Below are 15,741 nucleotides of genomic sequence, written 5' to 3'. Positions count from 1 at the left end.
ATTTCACCATTTGTGTTAAAGTCCCATGTAATAGGGAGTGAGCCTATTGCCATATACTGGACACAATTCCAGACTCCGTGCTACTATCGAGAAATTTTTGCCAAGCCCAGCAATACCTTGCCCGAACCGGGAATCGAAACCGAGACCCCTTGTTCGGCAGTCGCACTTACAACCACTCGTCCAAAGAGGCAGTCTAATAGCTTTTAATTCCTACATTATCCGTTAAACATGCAAACAAAACATTAGTGTTTGTTTATTGTTTATGTTCCGAGAGTAGGCTCAACGTGTTTGTTCTCATACGTTGTGTATTATTAATGTGTGTGTACTTCGACATCATTGGGGTTATGAGATGGGCTTCCTTTATTTGTGTTTTACCTGATATTGGGATGGCTTTGTGATCTTTTAAATTCGATCTGGCTATAAATTGATTGTGTTCTTTCGCTTGAAAAAAACGGCTGGTAAAAAACTAAATGACTTAGTGTCGCACTCAGAGACGTTTATTATAACGATTTTGTTCCGAAAACGATTGCTAAGGAAGAGAAGGGTCAAGTTATCATTAAATGACTCTAAGTACCATGATACCTAGAAAGAAAATTTACTACTAGAATTGTTTGCACAGCTCTGCTTACCAGTTCCAAGAATAACAACAAAGGAATTACTTTTTTAACCTTACAAACACCCTTAGCATAGAAAACAAGAAAGTTTAAAAAGAAAATGTATAAAGATGAAGTCTCAAGTTCTTTTATACAGGTAAGATCTTCCTGTGTTATGAATATTAATATATTTGAAAGGGTCTGGAACCAGTGCCGGCTTTCAGTTGCTTGGAGCCTTTTAGCATCCCACTTAAGATCTTAAAGAACCCAATTAAATATAAAACGCTTATAAAAGGAAGCGTCTTGGCAAAGGGAAAATTTTTGGGTTATTTACAAAATGAAAATCTGCTGACGAAAATACGGGCTGGCTGTGCAAATGTCTGCTGTATGAAACATCGCTGTTCTTGACGACTACGGCTCAGCTACTGAATTAATGCCCTAATAAATTGTTGCCAAACTTCTGCCTACGCCATCCTGATTATTATGTCTCTTAAGGAATTGTGTAACGAATATAACACGCCTACATTTCCACCAACGTATTTTGTAATGCCTGTACTGTTTTCTTATCTTCTGTGTGTTGTCGTTAAAAAGGCAGTATTTTCATTACATTCTTAAAACTATGAAATATTGATGTAGAACCAAGAATGCTAATAATAGCAAAAAAGTATATCATAAAAACTGCTGTCTTAATTGGACCACGTCAATTAAAACTTTTTCAGCCAGGTGTAATTATAATTTTGTAGACAAAAGAACAAAGGCAGTTTCACAGCGAGCTAGGAACTTTAGCTTTGATAGTTTGGCGAGTGAGCCGCGCCCGAGGTCCGTTCTGTGACAAAGTTTGCGAACTTCGCTGCCTTGTGCATCTAACCGTTTGCTTTGTTGACTCCCTACCCGCTTACACTAAGACCAGCTAACAAGCCACGGATCTGTAGCCACGCGAATTTTGATCTCTCATTTTACCTCGCTATCTTCCTTAATTAATTAACATTTCATTTGGGCAAGCAGTGTGTATTGCATGTTAAATAAATAAAACACGACATAACATAAAACACAATTAACCGAGCCTACAAAATTCGCATGTATTTCTAAATAAATTATCACTATTACACGTTTACGTTGCGTGCAACTCTCACATACCATTGCATTTTAAAATTAATCGTAGCGACCCCTGTCAACAGCACACAGCGGGTCATCGACCCCGGGTATTTAGACCGAACAATGTTTATAAAGTAAAAGGAATAGCAGGAAGTAGGGCGAGGGGCAGCCAGCGACGGTCTTAATCCTCCATTCAACTGTTTTTGAATTACAACACATATCTGTGTATTGTGGGATGTCAACCTTACAATGGGTAAGTTAGCGAAGTGAGGTAGTTATGTTTGCGTGTCGGAAGTTAAAGGTTGAGCGGAGATTATCGCGTTAGTATGTCAACTAGGTGACAAGGAGTTCACAGCGGCGTAGGCGCGGGATGTTTAGTAGGGCACGGTGGGGGACGCTTACTTGGCCCAAATCATTTTAATATGATTTGTTGGTTCCCGTCAATAACTATCCGGTATCCGATCTCTGTTTATGACATGTAATGTAAATGCTAATTTCTGATATCTGTAGGTTAAATTTCTTTGATAGAAATAGGAGACGTTTGAAACCAGTAAATCATTTTTATTCGTGGTTTTAACTTGTAACAGAGAAAATCATAAACAAAATATCCGTGTTATGTGTGCATAACTTTGAGCTTAAGTTACCAAATATTTTCATTTTAAAGCGACACACTGGCATTCTCTCGGCAGGCTTCAGCACAGGTTTATTATTCAAAACAGCCAACGCAAACAGGCAATGTATGCTAGCGGCTGCTAAAGCACGTAGAATGTCCGTATAGTACCCGTTTATCATCTATACGGCTACCGTACGTGAAATATTCCAGTAATAACACTACAAAATTAGGTTGGAACTCGTTAAAAAGTGAGCGCGCCGTGGAACGAACCCTAAGGGACTGGTCACATGATGTATGCACGCTTTTCGGGTGTTGGTGTTGGAATGTGCGTTCCAATTTTAAATAATTACACGTTTTTTTTTTATTTATTTTTTTAGTAGGTAATTGCGTTACACAGCTCTGGTTGTCGGTACTGGCACGCGGTACTAAAATTATGCAACCTTTTTAGTGGATTACTTTTTATGGTAGGTATTGTGATGGAGTGGATAAAGCCCTATTATCCTTTACATAATAATATGCATTGCACAGGATTAAGGAACAAAGGTATCTATTGTGCTCAGTTTTCACCAACAAAAGGGAATCGATAGTATGTCGAACAGTCGACCCGATAGTTAATAATGCAAGATTTATTCCCACTGAACAACTGATCGATGAAACTAAACTGTTCTTTTATCCGACTTGTCGTCGCAGCCAACAAACATGAAATATTGAATACATTGTCGGCGGGAAGGGATGCAAGCAATCAATCATTGCAATTCAAATTCACTTAGCACGCAAACAGAGATCCTTTCAATTTATGTGTATCTTTAAAATATATGTACCTACTGCAAGATAAAGAGATCAACTTCAAGATGTATCATTTCCACTCAAAGAAGCAACGATTCCATTTCAGTTGCATGCTATTTTAAACAATGCAATGTGTTTGAAGATAACAAATGAGTTCAAACATCTTCTTACACTCCTTCGAAACTTTGAAACGCGACTAAAAACTTTAAACGGTTCTTATCGTTTTAAAAGACGGTTGAAATAGCTTCACCTACCTCTCTGGCTGAATAGTAACGACCACCGCTTCGCTAGAGCTAGCGACATCATTCTCCGTAATCTTCATTGTCGGTACAATATCCATCCAATAGAATATAAACACTCAAACTGCATTGTTGCAGACAATAATTTCCAAATAAACGATTTGGTAAGACATTTTTGTAGAAATAGATAAAAATAATAAGAAGAAATCGCGGTTAGAAAATGTCAAAGTACACGCAAATTCGTCGCAAGCGCAGTGCAGGCACTGAATTAACCGCGGCCGTCCCCACGGGATTAACTGATCTAACTCGATGATACTCGGCTGGATTGCAGCAATTTCGTACTGCTATTATTGCAGGCATGAGGGCAGGACACCGGCTCTCCGGCGAAATTAGTAAATAGACACTTGATGGGGCCAAATGGGCAGTGCCCGCGGCACAATGTTAATACCGTATCAATTTGTAAACTTAAACTGACGGCTAGTGGGTATGATAGATGGGGTTTGGTTCCTGTTTAAGTACTAGTCTGTCTGGTTCGTTGAGTTGCTCTGTCGGATGTTCTGCTTATATACTGAATGTGGGTAGTTTAGTCATCTGGGAACTAAATTGCATACCACTACACAAAAATTGTTGCTACAGTAGATATTGCAATAATGTCATAATATATACATAGCTACAGGTCAATAACTATTTACAGGTGTCGGAAATCTGACTCAATATCTTATAGATTAGCGCTACACAGCTTCTCGAAAGATAGTCCAAAAATGGCGCATTTCATTCAGAAATTTCGTCGATTTATTTGTGTTTAAATCTGTTCATCATGTTATACATCAACTAAATAGTTTTACATAATAAAGCTGTAATTAAAGTAACACAGAGATATGTAAAGTTAGTAGATCAGCATAATATATACCTTCCTATGTAAATTCGGGATCGTATTTTGCATTTAAATGAAATTTATTCGTGGATATAGGACCTACTATGTTCCTTTTATGACTATGTATAGTTCGCTAATAGTTTCCCTTGCGGTCGCTAAGGTGGCTGGAGAAACCTTTTGCCGAAAAGCCTTTCATGTTCTTAATTAAAACATTACTTGGATTTGACAGGGTATTTATAAATGACGAGGTGTGTGGATTTGTTCTTCTATTGAACTGAAGTCGCTATAAAGTAGTATAATGGTAGGAGACAATAATACTGATTACAACGAATGTTGCTCATGAATATGAGCCTCTAGGATTGAAACTAGTCGACTTCCTCATCAAATAGTTACATGAGTAAACCTATATCAAAATAATTAATACCTTTAAGAACCTAACAAAGTTAAAAAAGAACGTAATGAAGATTGCAGGAGTAGACCATTTCCAATCTCTAAATCTCCCATCATCACATGATCATTCGTCCAGAAAGTGTAACAATCTCCAATTTGAATGACATATCATGACGTCATGGAAAAGTAGTGATATATCATATATATCGAGTGTAGTCACGTTGGTATCACGCGGAGTCGATCGAAGGCCAGTGGGGAAGCTGGGGGAGCACAGAGGATATTGTCGATTTCATTGCGCCCGCGGCAGACACAAGCGACGTGCGGTGTATGCGCATTTGCAGTTAAGGGCTAGGATATAGCATTTATCATGTGTTGAACATAGAAGTATCTAGGTATTTATAAATAGCTTCATTCATCACAAGTAATACAAAAATATTTTTTATAAATTAAACTTAAATTCCAAAAATAGGTTAAATTCCTACTATTTAACTGTTTAACATAGCAGTGTGCATTATTAAACATAGGTTAGTTTAATCAGCATTCTTAACTAACAATTAAATAATAATAACTTTTTTTTTGGAAGGCTGAAAATCATCCAGTGGCCTTGATGATAATAATACCAGCCGTGGGTGAAGCGAAAGGGAGTGTCAGACTCTTACTGACTAAAAACCATACCGTTCCTACTCCTGCTTTTCGAGCTGGAGCCCCGGTAACCCGCTAGGTAGTCCGTAGCTCCGGAAACTTACCGCTCTTAAACTGATACTAAACTTCATTTATTCCACCCTTAAACCATGCAGTTTTATCAATTTGAAGCCATAAAAGAATGGCAGGTGCTCTGTATGGTCATAAAATTAATAGATGCTAAGTCGTAAAACATTTAGCTATGGTCATAAATTCTGCATGATTTAATGATCATTTCCTTCCTTCATTTTAATAAAAACCTAACAATATTCTTATTCTTATTAAAATTTATTACTACGGCTTCATTTTACTTTCGTTAATTTCCTCTCTTACGTAAATTGGGTTTGTGTGGGTAATTAAATTGTTATATGATATTTTTCTTTATTTCTCTGTGAATATCATATCTTATGTTACAATTGCTGTTCGTCAGTCGTGAGGATTCATCCCAGTGTTCATTGAAATTTATTACCTATGTATTATTTTTATTAGATATGTTGTGTAAACTCACTAAAGCATTCTAAATCGTTAAAATTTGATTCAGGTGCCGTAGCTTGCTAAATAATTCACATAATAATACATAGTCAAAATATTCATATCTATCTAGCTACATAGTTCAGCAACTTTATAGCGTTCTCTTGAGTTCTGGAAGCATCCATCATCCTGTCAATATATGGTTTATAGAGCTGGTACATCCTGTGAGGCGGTCGCAGGGAGCAAGGAAGTCTACAATGTAAGGACTCAGGACGGCACTGTTTAGTCTACCTACGTTTAAATATAGATTGCCGTTTGTCTAGGCTACTCTGGAGCTGAGGAAATGGAGTATTATGCAGATTTATTCTTCGTATAAGTACCTAAAGATGATATGTGTGTGATTCTATGAACAACTCATTGGATTTGCCTCCTTACTAGCTAATCTAAGGAATGATTTAAAGTGAAGTACTTACGTACATGTAGACAAATTCGTGTCAAATGTCCTTATGTAAATCATTCAGATCTTCTTAACTTTCGATTAATTCTTCAAACCGAATTCCAAATGTTCCGTTCAGACGTTACAACTATCGATAAACACACAAAGAAAACGTTCAATATCGAATTTTCTAAAGGTGTTTTGCTATATTCAAGTTGTCAAAGGGCGACAAGCGGACCTCTAATCCTTTTCCTTACAATTTTATTTTGAACCTTCGTTCCTTATGTACAAGGTTGGAAATCGCGTAAGAGCTAAATTGAAGGATAATTTCGCAAGGTTCACATAAATCGCAACTTTAAGAGCAGTGGACGGGTTTACTAGAGGGTGGATAAGACGGTATAGTTGGTACCTTGTATTGTATAGGATAGCTCTTTGAAAACGAATACAAATCTGTCGAACTTATTGTGATGTCCAAAAACTGTTACGAAGAAAGTTTTTAACGAAAGTGGAATCAATTACATCGATTGTTTTAGGTTATAGGTTTAAAAAATGACTAAATAAAATAAATACTTAGTTCAAAGTTAACCAGACGAAACTTTTAAATAAAATACCAAAACACATTCTGTTCTAAACACTTATCCACAGAAGTGGTGGGTCATAATCCGCAATTTATGCCCGGGGCGTGGGGCAGACGACTCACGTACGCTACAAAACTAGCGGCGTACAACTCAATAAGGCGTAGCACACACGTCGGGCTCGAGATGTCTCCAGGGCCCTCGAGCATACAATGGCTGCCCGACACCCAGACTGTCTGCATCCATCCTTATATACCCCAGTAATGACGACCTACCAACGCTAATTAGCTGTAACCATAACGTTAATTAGACCCGTGTGTGTCCGATCTTTCGGAATTAATTAAATTCATAATTTGTGCCGTCATTACGTTGGGCCGTGACGTGACCTGTAAAGCTTTTGTTTAATGAGTTTTTAATCATTTTCATTTGTTCTAAACAGTCTTTGTTTGTGGATAATTAACGTCACGTCATCATCAACACCTAGACGCAAGGGATCATGGCTTATTAGATTTAAAATTAAAATAAACTCATTCACGTTAACTACAATACCACACTTGTGTTTAGAGAAAACATATCAAAACAAAAACAAACAATCCTGATGGGAAAATGTTGACGTTATTAATTTGAAGCTTGTAACTTAAGAAAGCTCTCAAGTGATACGTTATCCTAACATATTGGTCCTAAAGTGCTTTTCACAACAACAAATAGAGGAAGAACCCCTTACATTCGTAGCTCGTATTTCAAGTGATTTATTTTTACAGGCGCTAATATATTACAAGGACCAAAATAGACTCCGAATCTGGTCCTGCGATCCGAGTATTATCCCTCTCACGATATTCCCTATTCTCTCACAGAAGTTGTGTCGAACACATGTGGGACAATTAATCAGGTTCACAGAGTCGGCTAAGACATCTGCGTGCACCTTCGTCCAAATGTCAATTAGGAAATGGTTACAGGCTTGATAACAGAAGGACCAAGATAAATGACCAAAAGCAATATAAAAAACCTGTCGATACGGGACCTAAGAAAAGAAGAACTTGGTGAAAATCAATCAACGCAATCTTGTTCGTAAAATGTGGAAATTAAGGGAAATGCCGTTTTTTGCCTCCGGCCTCGCACCGTTCCGTTTTTGCAAGGACCAACTCGAAACAAGTTTAGGTCGCATCTTTAATTAAATTCTTGTACTTACGTTTTAATTTATGACGAAAGTACGATAAGACGTTTGGGCTGTTTTTAAGCTCGAATATTTGAAATGTTAAGTTCATTACCAAAACTTCTGTATTTATTAACAAATTAACCTTTTGTATTCAATCCTTTCAGCGTGCTTTTGCTGTAATCTTACTTTGATTAAGTTTACTTTGTGACAGATAAATTAATTTATCTGGGTCGTCGTAGCAACAAATACCTAAATCCATTACTTTTATTTGTAAACCCAATTCTAAAACAATACATGACATGTTAAGCTGTGTACACATAGAATTAACTCGTTCCCAACCTCTGTACCGATTAAGTCCATTCCAATTAACTTCAGCACTCCGTATCGAAGCGAACTGATCGAGCTGGGCACTACAAACTGTAATGTGGAGTGACATTGATTGTGACACTAACACTTTAAACTAGGGACAGCGATTCAAGATTTTAATTGACCCTATTAACGTGAACTACGCTTACAATCGTAGAGTCGTTTTCACATTTTTTAGTTTGCTTAGTTATAACACTGGATTTTATAATGGATAGTGACTTTGAATTCATTGTGACTGCCTCCTTTTAATATGAAAACTAATTCTTTGTTTGTTTGTTTTTTAAATATAAGTATGAAACTATCAGCCGATGTTAACTTATTAGGTACATGTTTGAACGTCATCATAAAATTGTGAAATATTTTTTTCCGTTACCATTGTTAGTGTACTACTGTGATTGAAAGCATTTCGAATACTTGTAGATAGTCAATCTATCAACACATATCCGTTATCAACATTAGAAAAATAAACGTTTACAAGTTCACAGTTCACACCCCTCTATTTCTCACAGATTGTAAAACGTCAACACTCTTCCTTGTCACGATCCAATAACTGTTTATTCATCCCAACGGTCCCAACCATTTAACCAAACTCTCAATGAAGGCTGTCAATGAAATAAAAACGAATAAAGAACAAAAAGGTCCGTTAATTCGTTTCTGAACGTCGCATAAAGTGTCAATTGCAGCTCTTTTGTTTCTGAAAGGTTGTAGCCAGCTTGTCGGAAGTAATGAATTATGTTCGCAGCTATATTTTGAAAGGTTTAAGCTTTGTAAAAATGAATTGAAATGTAATTAAATAGTGGATTGTATCTTCAATACTTCTATAACTATTTAAATTCTATACATATATGAATTTGCAAAATTTGTTGAAAAATCAATAGCACATTCATTAATTACAAATTATATTTTACTAACACGTAATAATTATCTAGCCCCCTGTTTTATCCACCACACGTAATCAGACGCCACCACATTCACATCCACATGAGTGATACTATGAACTACATTAAATCCTCTTGATATTTTTCACTCAACTAACGTTTCGAAATGCAACTCCGCTCTCAAACGCGGATTAAAAATTTTGAAGCACTTTTATGCGCACTAGTGTCGTATGTGGATAAGTGTGGAAAATGAGAGGAAAAATCTGTACTTACATGAAGAGTGGGGCGTTAATTATATGATGCATATTCCTGCTCTCATCACTGCCGCAAAATATTACGTACTAATGCCAAAATTTTCAATTTAAAATTTAAACTCAACAAAATTTTGAGTTTTGACGCTTTTATAATGGAGTCCATTATCTCTTTAATTAATTTTTTGAACATTTCTTTTTTTTCAAAAGTAAAATCACTTTTTTGCTTTTATATTTTTGTAGGTTCCATACAAAGTTTTGATCACACGTTTTGTCTCGACTGTAGCGTTTGCGATTAGCCATTCCTTTTGGAACGGTGACATATTACCAACAAACAAGCAGAAAAAATGTTCCGGTCGCGTTGTAACCGTCGCCATTTTTTGGAAAGGCATTAATCAAAAACGCTCAGGTGTAATTTGTCATGTCGCTTTGTTCGTACACGACCATTGTCTACCAGAAATTCTCTTTGAAAATATTCTCACTCTAATACTTAGTTCCTAAAATATAAAGGAGCTACGAACTAGAGCATTTTTACTGAACAAAACTAAAGATCCAAACAAGGGATATAGGAGGCAACATATATAAATTGAAAGGCTCCCCTTTCGACAAAATATTCTAAGGCATAGGTTCGCTAGGTTCCGGCTCAGTGAACATGAAATCAAACGTCTCGTATCGTTTACATCAAATTCCTTCGCATGGCCTCCCGTATTTTACTCTAAGATATATTTTCGCAAAAAAGACTCCTCTTGAAAGGAAATTTCTGAAATGAAAATAAAAATAAGGTACGGATTTAAGATAAAATACAAGATCCAATTAGGAATTTTAAATAAGTATAGGCAAATTCTCGAACACTGTGCCAATAAACACAATTAAATCAATTATGCCATTCTGTAAGTAGTCCGTGTAATGTGGGCAAACATCTCAGCATCCACTTGATCTCATTATGCTAAGAATTTAGTATCAAAGGCATTAATGGCATCTTTAGGCGCTTATGAGAATAGCTGTATTCTTAATTACATTCCTTTGTTCAGGTGAATAGCTCTAGTGGGCATCATTTTTAATTAATCTGAGGAGTATGGGCTACAAAAGAAATTCATTTTATAGCATATAGGAGATATATTATGTAAGTATATCACTTCTATTATTCTAATAAGATATATGACCAATAACAATTTATCTACCTAGCATCAACATAAACTGAATTTCTTTTTTACTATCTATCAAAACTATTCTATTAATACTTAGTTTGGTAATAAATTAAATTAAATAACTTATCATAATCCGCCTATCTATCGCCCACTGAGTAGAAAATTTAATAGTTACAAATTACGTATTAGAAAGTTATAAATAAAACAAAATTATTATAACAAGAATGTATCCAATTTAATGCTCTGTTAACTCTCAAACTATTTATATGTAAATTGTCTACACCACACGAAGTCATTCTAATCAAGTTAGTCCAGTTGTGGTCCTTTCGTTTGGTCCTTCGGTCCGAAACAGCAAAATTTTCGGCAAAAATACATCATTCGCGTCCATTTAGGCTGTTAGTGTTTTATAAGTATATCTATACCTACTAAATTTGAGAATTTGATATTTATTCGTTCTATCTGAGAAGTAAATTCTCAATTATGAATTTTATGCGTATGGAACATTAATCAGATATGCTTAAGCAATTATTTTTATTCGTTAGATTTACTCACTTACTTCTTTCTTCTCTACTCTCTGAAGGTAGACTGGTAGAGAATGCCAAAGGCATTAGTTAAATCCGCGTGTGAGTTCTTTGTATTAAGTTTAATAAATAAATAGGTATTTCTCTAAGCCAGCTGTAATTTATCGATTACAACTGGTTTAATTAAACAATACCATAATAAATGGATGAATGAAAAAATGACACTGCGCGATACCATCACTATTAATGCGACGAACCAAATCGATTGTCACCGGTCACGTGGAAGGTGCAGATAGGGAAGTGGGACTATACTGACCCAATCGTTCTGCAGGGGTGGCTCCGTGGCTCATTGTCACACCTTATCTATCGAGCCATCTCAAACGGGGAGTGTTAGGAACCAATTTGTCGTACTCGTCAAAATGGAAAATTCAATTTCGAATTTATTTATGTTGTCTTCTTGGTGTTTGGTTTATTTTTGTATTAGAATGGTTTTGCTTTCGTAGGGAGTGTGGTGACAGAGTATTTTGCATGTAACTGAAGTTCGGAACTTCGAAAAAACTCTGTGTGGTCAAAAACAATTTAGCACGCTACATTTTATGCGAGTGTACATACTTAACAACAAATAAATCGCAAATAAAAATAAAACGTAAATAAAAGGATTTGTCAAAGTGCGAACCACCATATTTTAAGCCGGATGAAATACCTGAAACCTTCTTCTATATCGGAAAAGTACTATGCTGAAAACCGCATCAAAATCGGTTTAGCCAAACGCGAGATAATCACACATAAACATAAATACATACATACAGGTCAAACTGAGAACTTCCTTTTTTGAAGTTGGTTAAAAAACAAATTCTATTTTATAACAAAGACAGAATCAATTCACTTGAACGACTTAAAAATTAAAGTTGATAAAATTGTCTTGTAAACAGAATGTCAGCGAGCTTATGAAACGTACTTTTCTTTATAAATAGGCAATGTTCTAACAATAGCCCGTTGTCTATATCCCTGTAGGTATTCCATTTGTTATGTCACTGAGTAAGAAACATAGAAGTATAACTTTTTGCAAATAACTATGTTTGGTGAGCTGTGAATCTGTGATAGCAGAGGTTGACTTAACTACTAAATAGAATAAAAACAAATTCATATAAACATTGCAAACGGCTTTGCGTCTATTTGACTAAGCTATTGAAAAATCGAATAAAATACACAATTGAATTGAAAATAGAAACATATTGCAAAAGTAAGTACATTTTAAAACCTAATCGAGCGCATTAGAAAGGTATAAAGCCCCTAAAATATTAAATAAATAATAATATTATTAAACTCCTAGTATTAAAAAATATACAGTGGAACTTCTGCACCTGTTATATTGATAGGGTAATATAGCCAAGTCGTGGGGCGACTCGGTTTCCGCTACATAAAGCCGCGAGAGGCGTCTACATCGATCGGTTAAGTTCTATACGTACTTGTACAAGAATGTTATTCAAATATTATAAACTAGCTTTTGCGTAGAAACAATTGTATGTTTTTTTAGTATTCCTCTTTTTAAACAAAGAACTCCTTTAGTTAAATCACCCAAAGTGATTGTTCTTTAAGTTCAAATACTACTGATTGCAGAAACTAATTGAGTTACTCTATTAATCAGTTACATAAAAGTAAGCCATATAATAGCCGGTAGTTACACAAAAAACAGTCAAAATAATTTTGTAAAAGAATTTCTGTAACACATAATTGAAAAAAAATCTACTTGTAAAATAATATAAACCGTAAAAACGTAATATAAGCGGTGCAGTTCAAGTTCTGGCCGGAGGTTTAATCTGTTAAGAAAGTATTAGCATAAACGAGATAGCCTGGGCTGCGGGAACAATGCCAGACTAACTGTTACCACCCCCAGCTTAAATTATACGCCAGACCTAGTATTGTTCTGGTACCTAACTATGTGGATTCCTTTGTTTTATTCTATGATACCTCTGAACTAAAGCGTGCCTTAATAGTTGAATTTGATAGAATCATGATTATCACTTTACACGATAAAGTACGTAAGTAAGGAACTGCTTTAACTAAAAATAACTTATTAATGGAGAATGAAATGGAAAAACTCTACTAGTTTCGAATCACAAAGGGGCTCCTCATCATAAGAAGAGTCTGTGCAGCGACGTCACCGAGTCTGTGCACGCTGCTACTGACTCGAAACTAGTAGAGCTTCTTTCCATTTATTTACGTGAATAAGCCGTCATTTTTAGTTAATTTAGTATGTCTAACGATAGTTATTATATAAAATAAGGAACTGTTATTCTCGCTTAATAAAAGCTACTAATTTGTAGTAAACAAATGTGTGAAAGTAGGTGAGATGTCATATCACAATATAAACTACTAGTGACAAATGTAGAACATGACAAACAAGACACTGACATCAGACAGAACAACGTCGAAGTTGTTCTCAAGCAGAATAACAAATCCACGGAGCTCAAACTCTGTTTCGAGCGAGAAAAATCTAATAAACGACACCACGCGAACGCGACCAAAGACAGGCATTTCTTAAAAAAGATTTATATGTAAATGATATTACAACGTGACAGGAATTTTGTAATTTTTCTCAAGGAAAATCAACGTCACTTGAATGTTAAAAACGGTAAGAATTTCAGATAGGCTCCAGAGATTTATTAGCCATCGTGTAAAAGAATCTTGGAAGGAAATAATTAAGAAATTTAATTTAATTACCGAGTCTTTGCCATGCGCTCCTTTTTATTTATTTTTTATTAACTAAGTTACTCTTTATGCATTTTAATTTTTAAAATTCTCTATCGCTTTCAATCAATTTATGCTCTTCATTGGTATTATAAGTTAAGTTTGAAGCAATTTATAGCGAGATTATTTTCTTGTCAAGCCGTACAGAGGCTTACCTACATTTTTTTATTAAGAACAATTAAAATATATTCACCCTAAACCAAAGAAAGCACATCCATTCTTTACCTCAAAGTCTATAAACAATGAAAATACGAAGAGAAAGAATAATCCTTCATTCAAATTGAATCAGTAAAATAATTTTCACACAATAGTATTTACTCTGGTCGCGACAAATGCAATTCAAACCATATCTGCAATGTACACTGTTCCACAGGCAGACAACGAACCATATGTATACGTAGGGACTAGTACAACACAATTAATTGGTAAGCCGATTGATTCAATATTTTCTGTATCAAATTGATTATCTGTCTGGCTAACCGTGGGATAACGTGTTCACAGTTTACACTAACATTTATTTGGATTTTGTATTTTATTGTTCACTTAATTTAACTTGCATAGCCATTTTTTATTGGTGTACTAAAAATGTTGCAATGATGTAAGTATCTTTTATTTCCATTATAGTTTTATGATTAAAGAATTCTGGTGCAAAGATAGCCAAAATAATGACATCTGATTTTTTAACATCCACATTAAGCCTTTTTTGAGGGGAAATCATCCAATGATTTCTTTTGCCTCGGGGAAGGCGAGAGGGAGTGTCAGACTCTTACTGACTAAAAACCGTTCCTACTCCTGCTTTTCGAGCCGGAGCTCTGGTAATCCGCTAAGCAGTCCGCAACTATCCGTAACTTCATCATCATTATCGACTCAAAACCATCTCCTTTATGATCCACAATGGTTTAGTTATAATACTAAACGCAAACTCTTACATAAAACCCTTTCATTTAATACAAAACCCGTCTGAAAACATAAAATAATCCTAAAGAAACATTTTATTGCGACCACCATCCTACTTTATATCATCCGTAAACATTCTGCGGATAAGTAGATACGGTACTTATACGAGCGTATAATATTTTGATATAACATAAATAACAGACTGCCATTGACTTGATATAAAGTCATTCATAAACATGACCTTAATGTTTCCCATGTCTCATCTTTATTTCATTTCGTCTCAATTGCTCTTTAATACAACAATAAACGTATTTTATTTTCTTTATTAAATAAAAATACAAATATGGTAGGTGTATTAGACATAACAACACTAATCTAATCTTCTCTATTATTTTAAAGATTCTTTAGTTGTTGTACAAACTGTTTCGTTATATGGTGTGGTATGGCATTGAGACTCCATAGCATGACTCTCTGGCAAAGAAAGCTTTAAAGTACAGAGATTACAGAAGAGATAGGAAAGAAGGAGATCATCCTGTATAATTTTTAGTAGGTCTATAAATACACCTTTGCAAATTTTTTTTAGTAGAAACAGGTGCGATTCTTATCATTAAATTCGCAAAGTCAACGTTACTCAATCAGCTTTACCGCCTCGCTGTAAATGTTTACAGGTAATTACCGCTCTGAGTCTCGCGTCAAAATAAGTCAGCATTACCGTGTAAGGGACAGATTCGCCTAGTCACTCAGTATAAATAGATCCCTGTGGTACGCCATTACAATGTTTGATTTATGACTGCTGATAGCCTGTTGAGTAAAATATTATGAAGGCGGTAGCTAACAGTGGGGGAGGACGAACCAAAAGTTAATTTTGACCGAGGAACTTTCCAACTTTATATCAATTGCTTCGGAAATAGCGGTGCGCATACATCACTTATCTATTTCCGACTCGAAGGACCAAAATATGTTCACGATTACGTGACGCATGTTTCAAGATACAATGGGTCTAGAATGAAAAGTGTGTTT

General features: G+C 35.4%; 1 protein-coding gene across 3 annotated transcripts in view; it reads right to left on the bottom strand.

Annotated features, from left to right (window-relative positions):
- The window catches only part of LOC118263354 (proton channel OtopLc), a 69,751-nt gene that overhangs the window by 40,743 nt on the left and 13,267 nt on the right, over positions 1-15,741 (bottom strand). The window contains exon 1 of one of the 3 annotated variants that reach the window (XM_050705619.1): positions 3,342-3,641. The exons of the other annotated variants lie outside the window; for them this stretch is intronic. Within the exon in view, the coding sequence (XP_050561576.1) occupies positions 3,342-3,427 (86 nt within the window). The 5' untranslated portion in view covers positions 3,428-3,641. Of the gene's footprint in view, positions 1-3,341; positions 3,642-15,741 lie in introns of those variants that run through there. 3 annotated transcript variants of the gene reach the window in all.

The sequence above is a fragment of the Spodoptera frugiperda genome, chromosome 27 (genome assembly GCF_023101765.2).
Source record: "Spodoptera frugiperda isolate SF20-4 chromosome 27, AGI-APGP_CSIRO_Sfru_2.0, whole genome shotgun sequence".
NCBI lineage: Eukaryota > Metazoa > Arthropoda > Insecta > Lepidoptera > Noctuidae > Spodoptera > Spodoptera frugiperda.
This window is presented reverse-complemented; position numbering and strand designations above follow the sequence as displayed.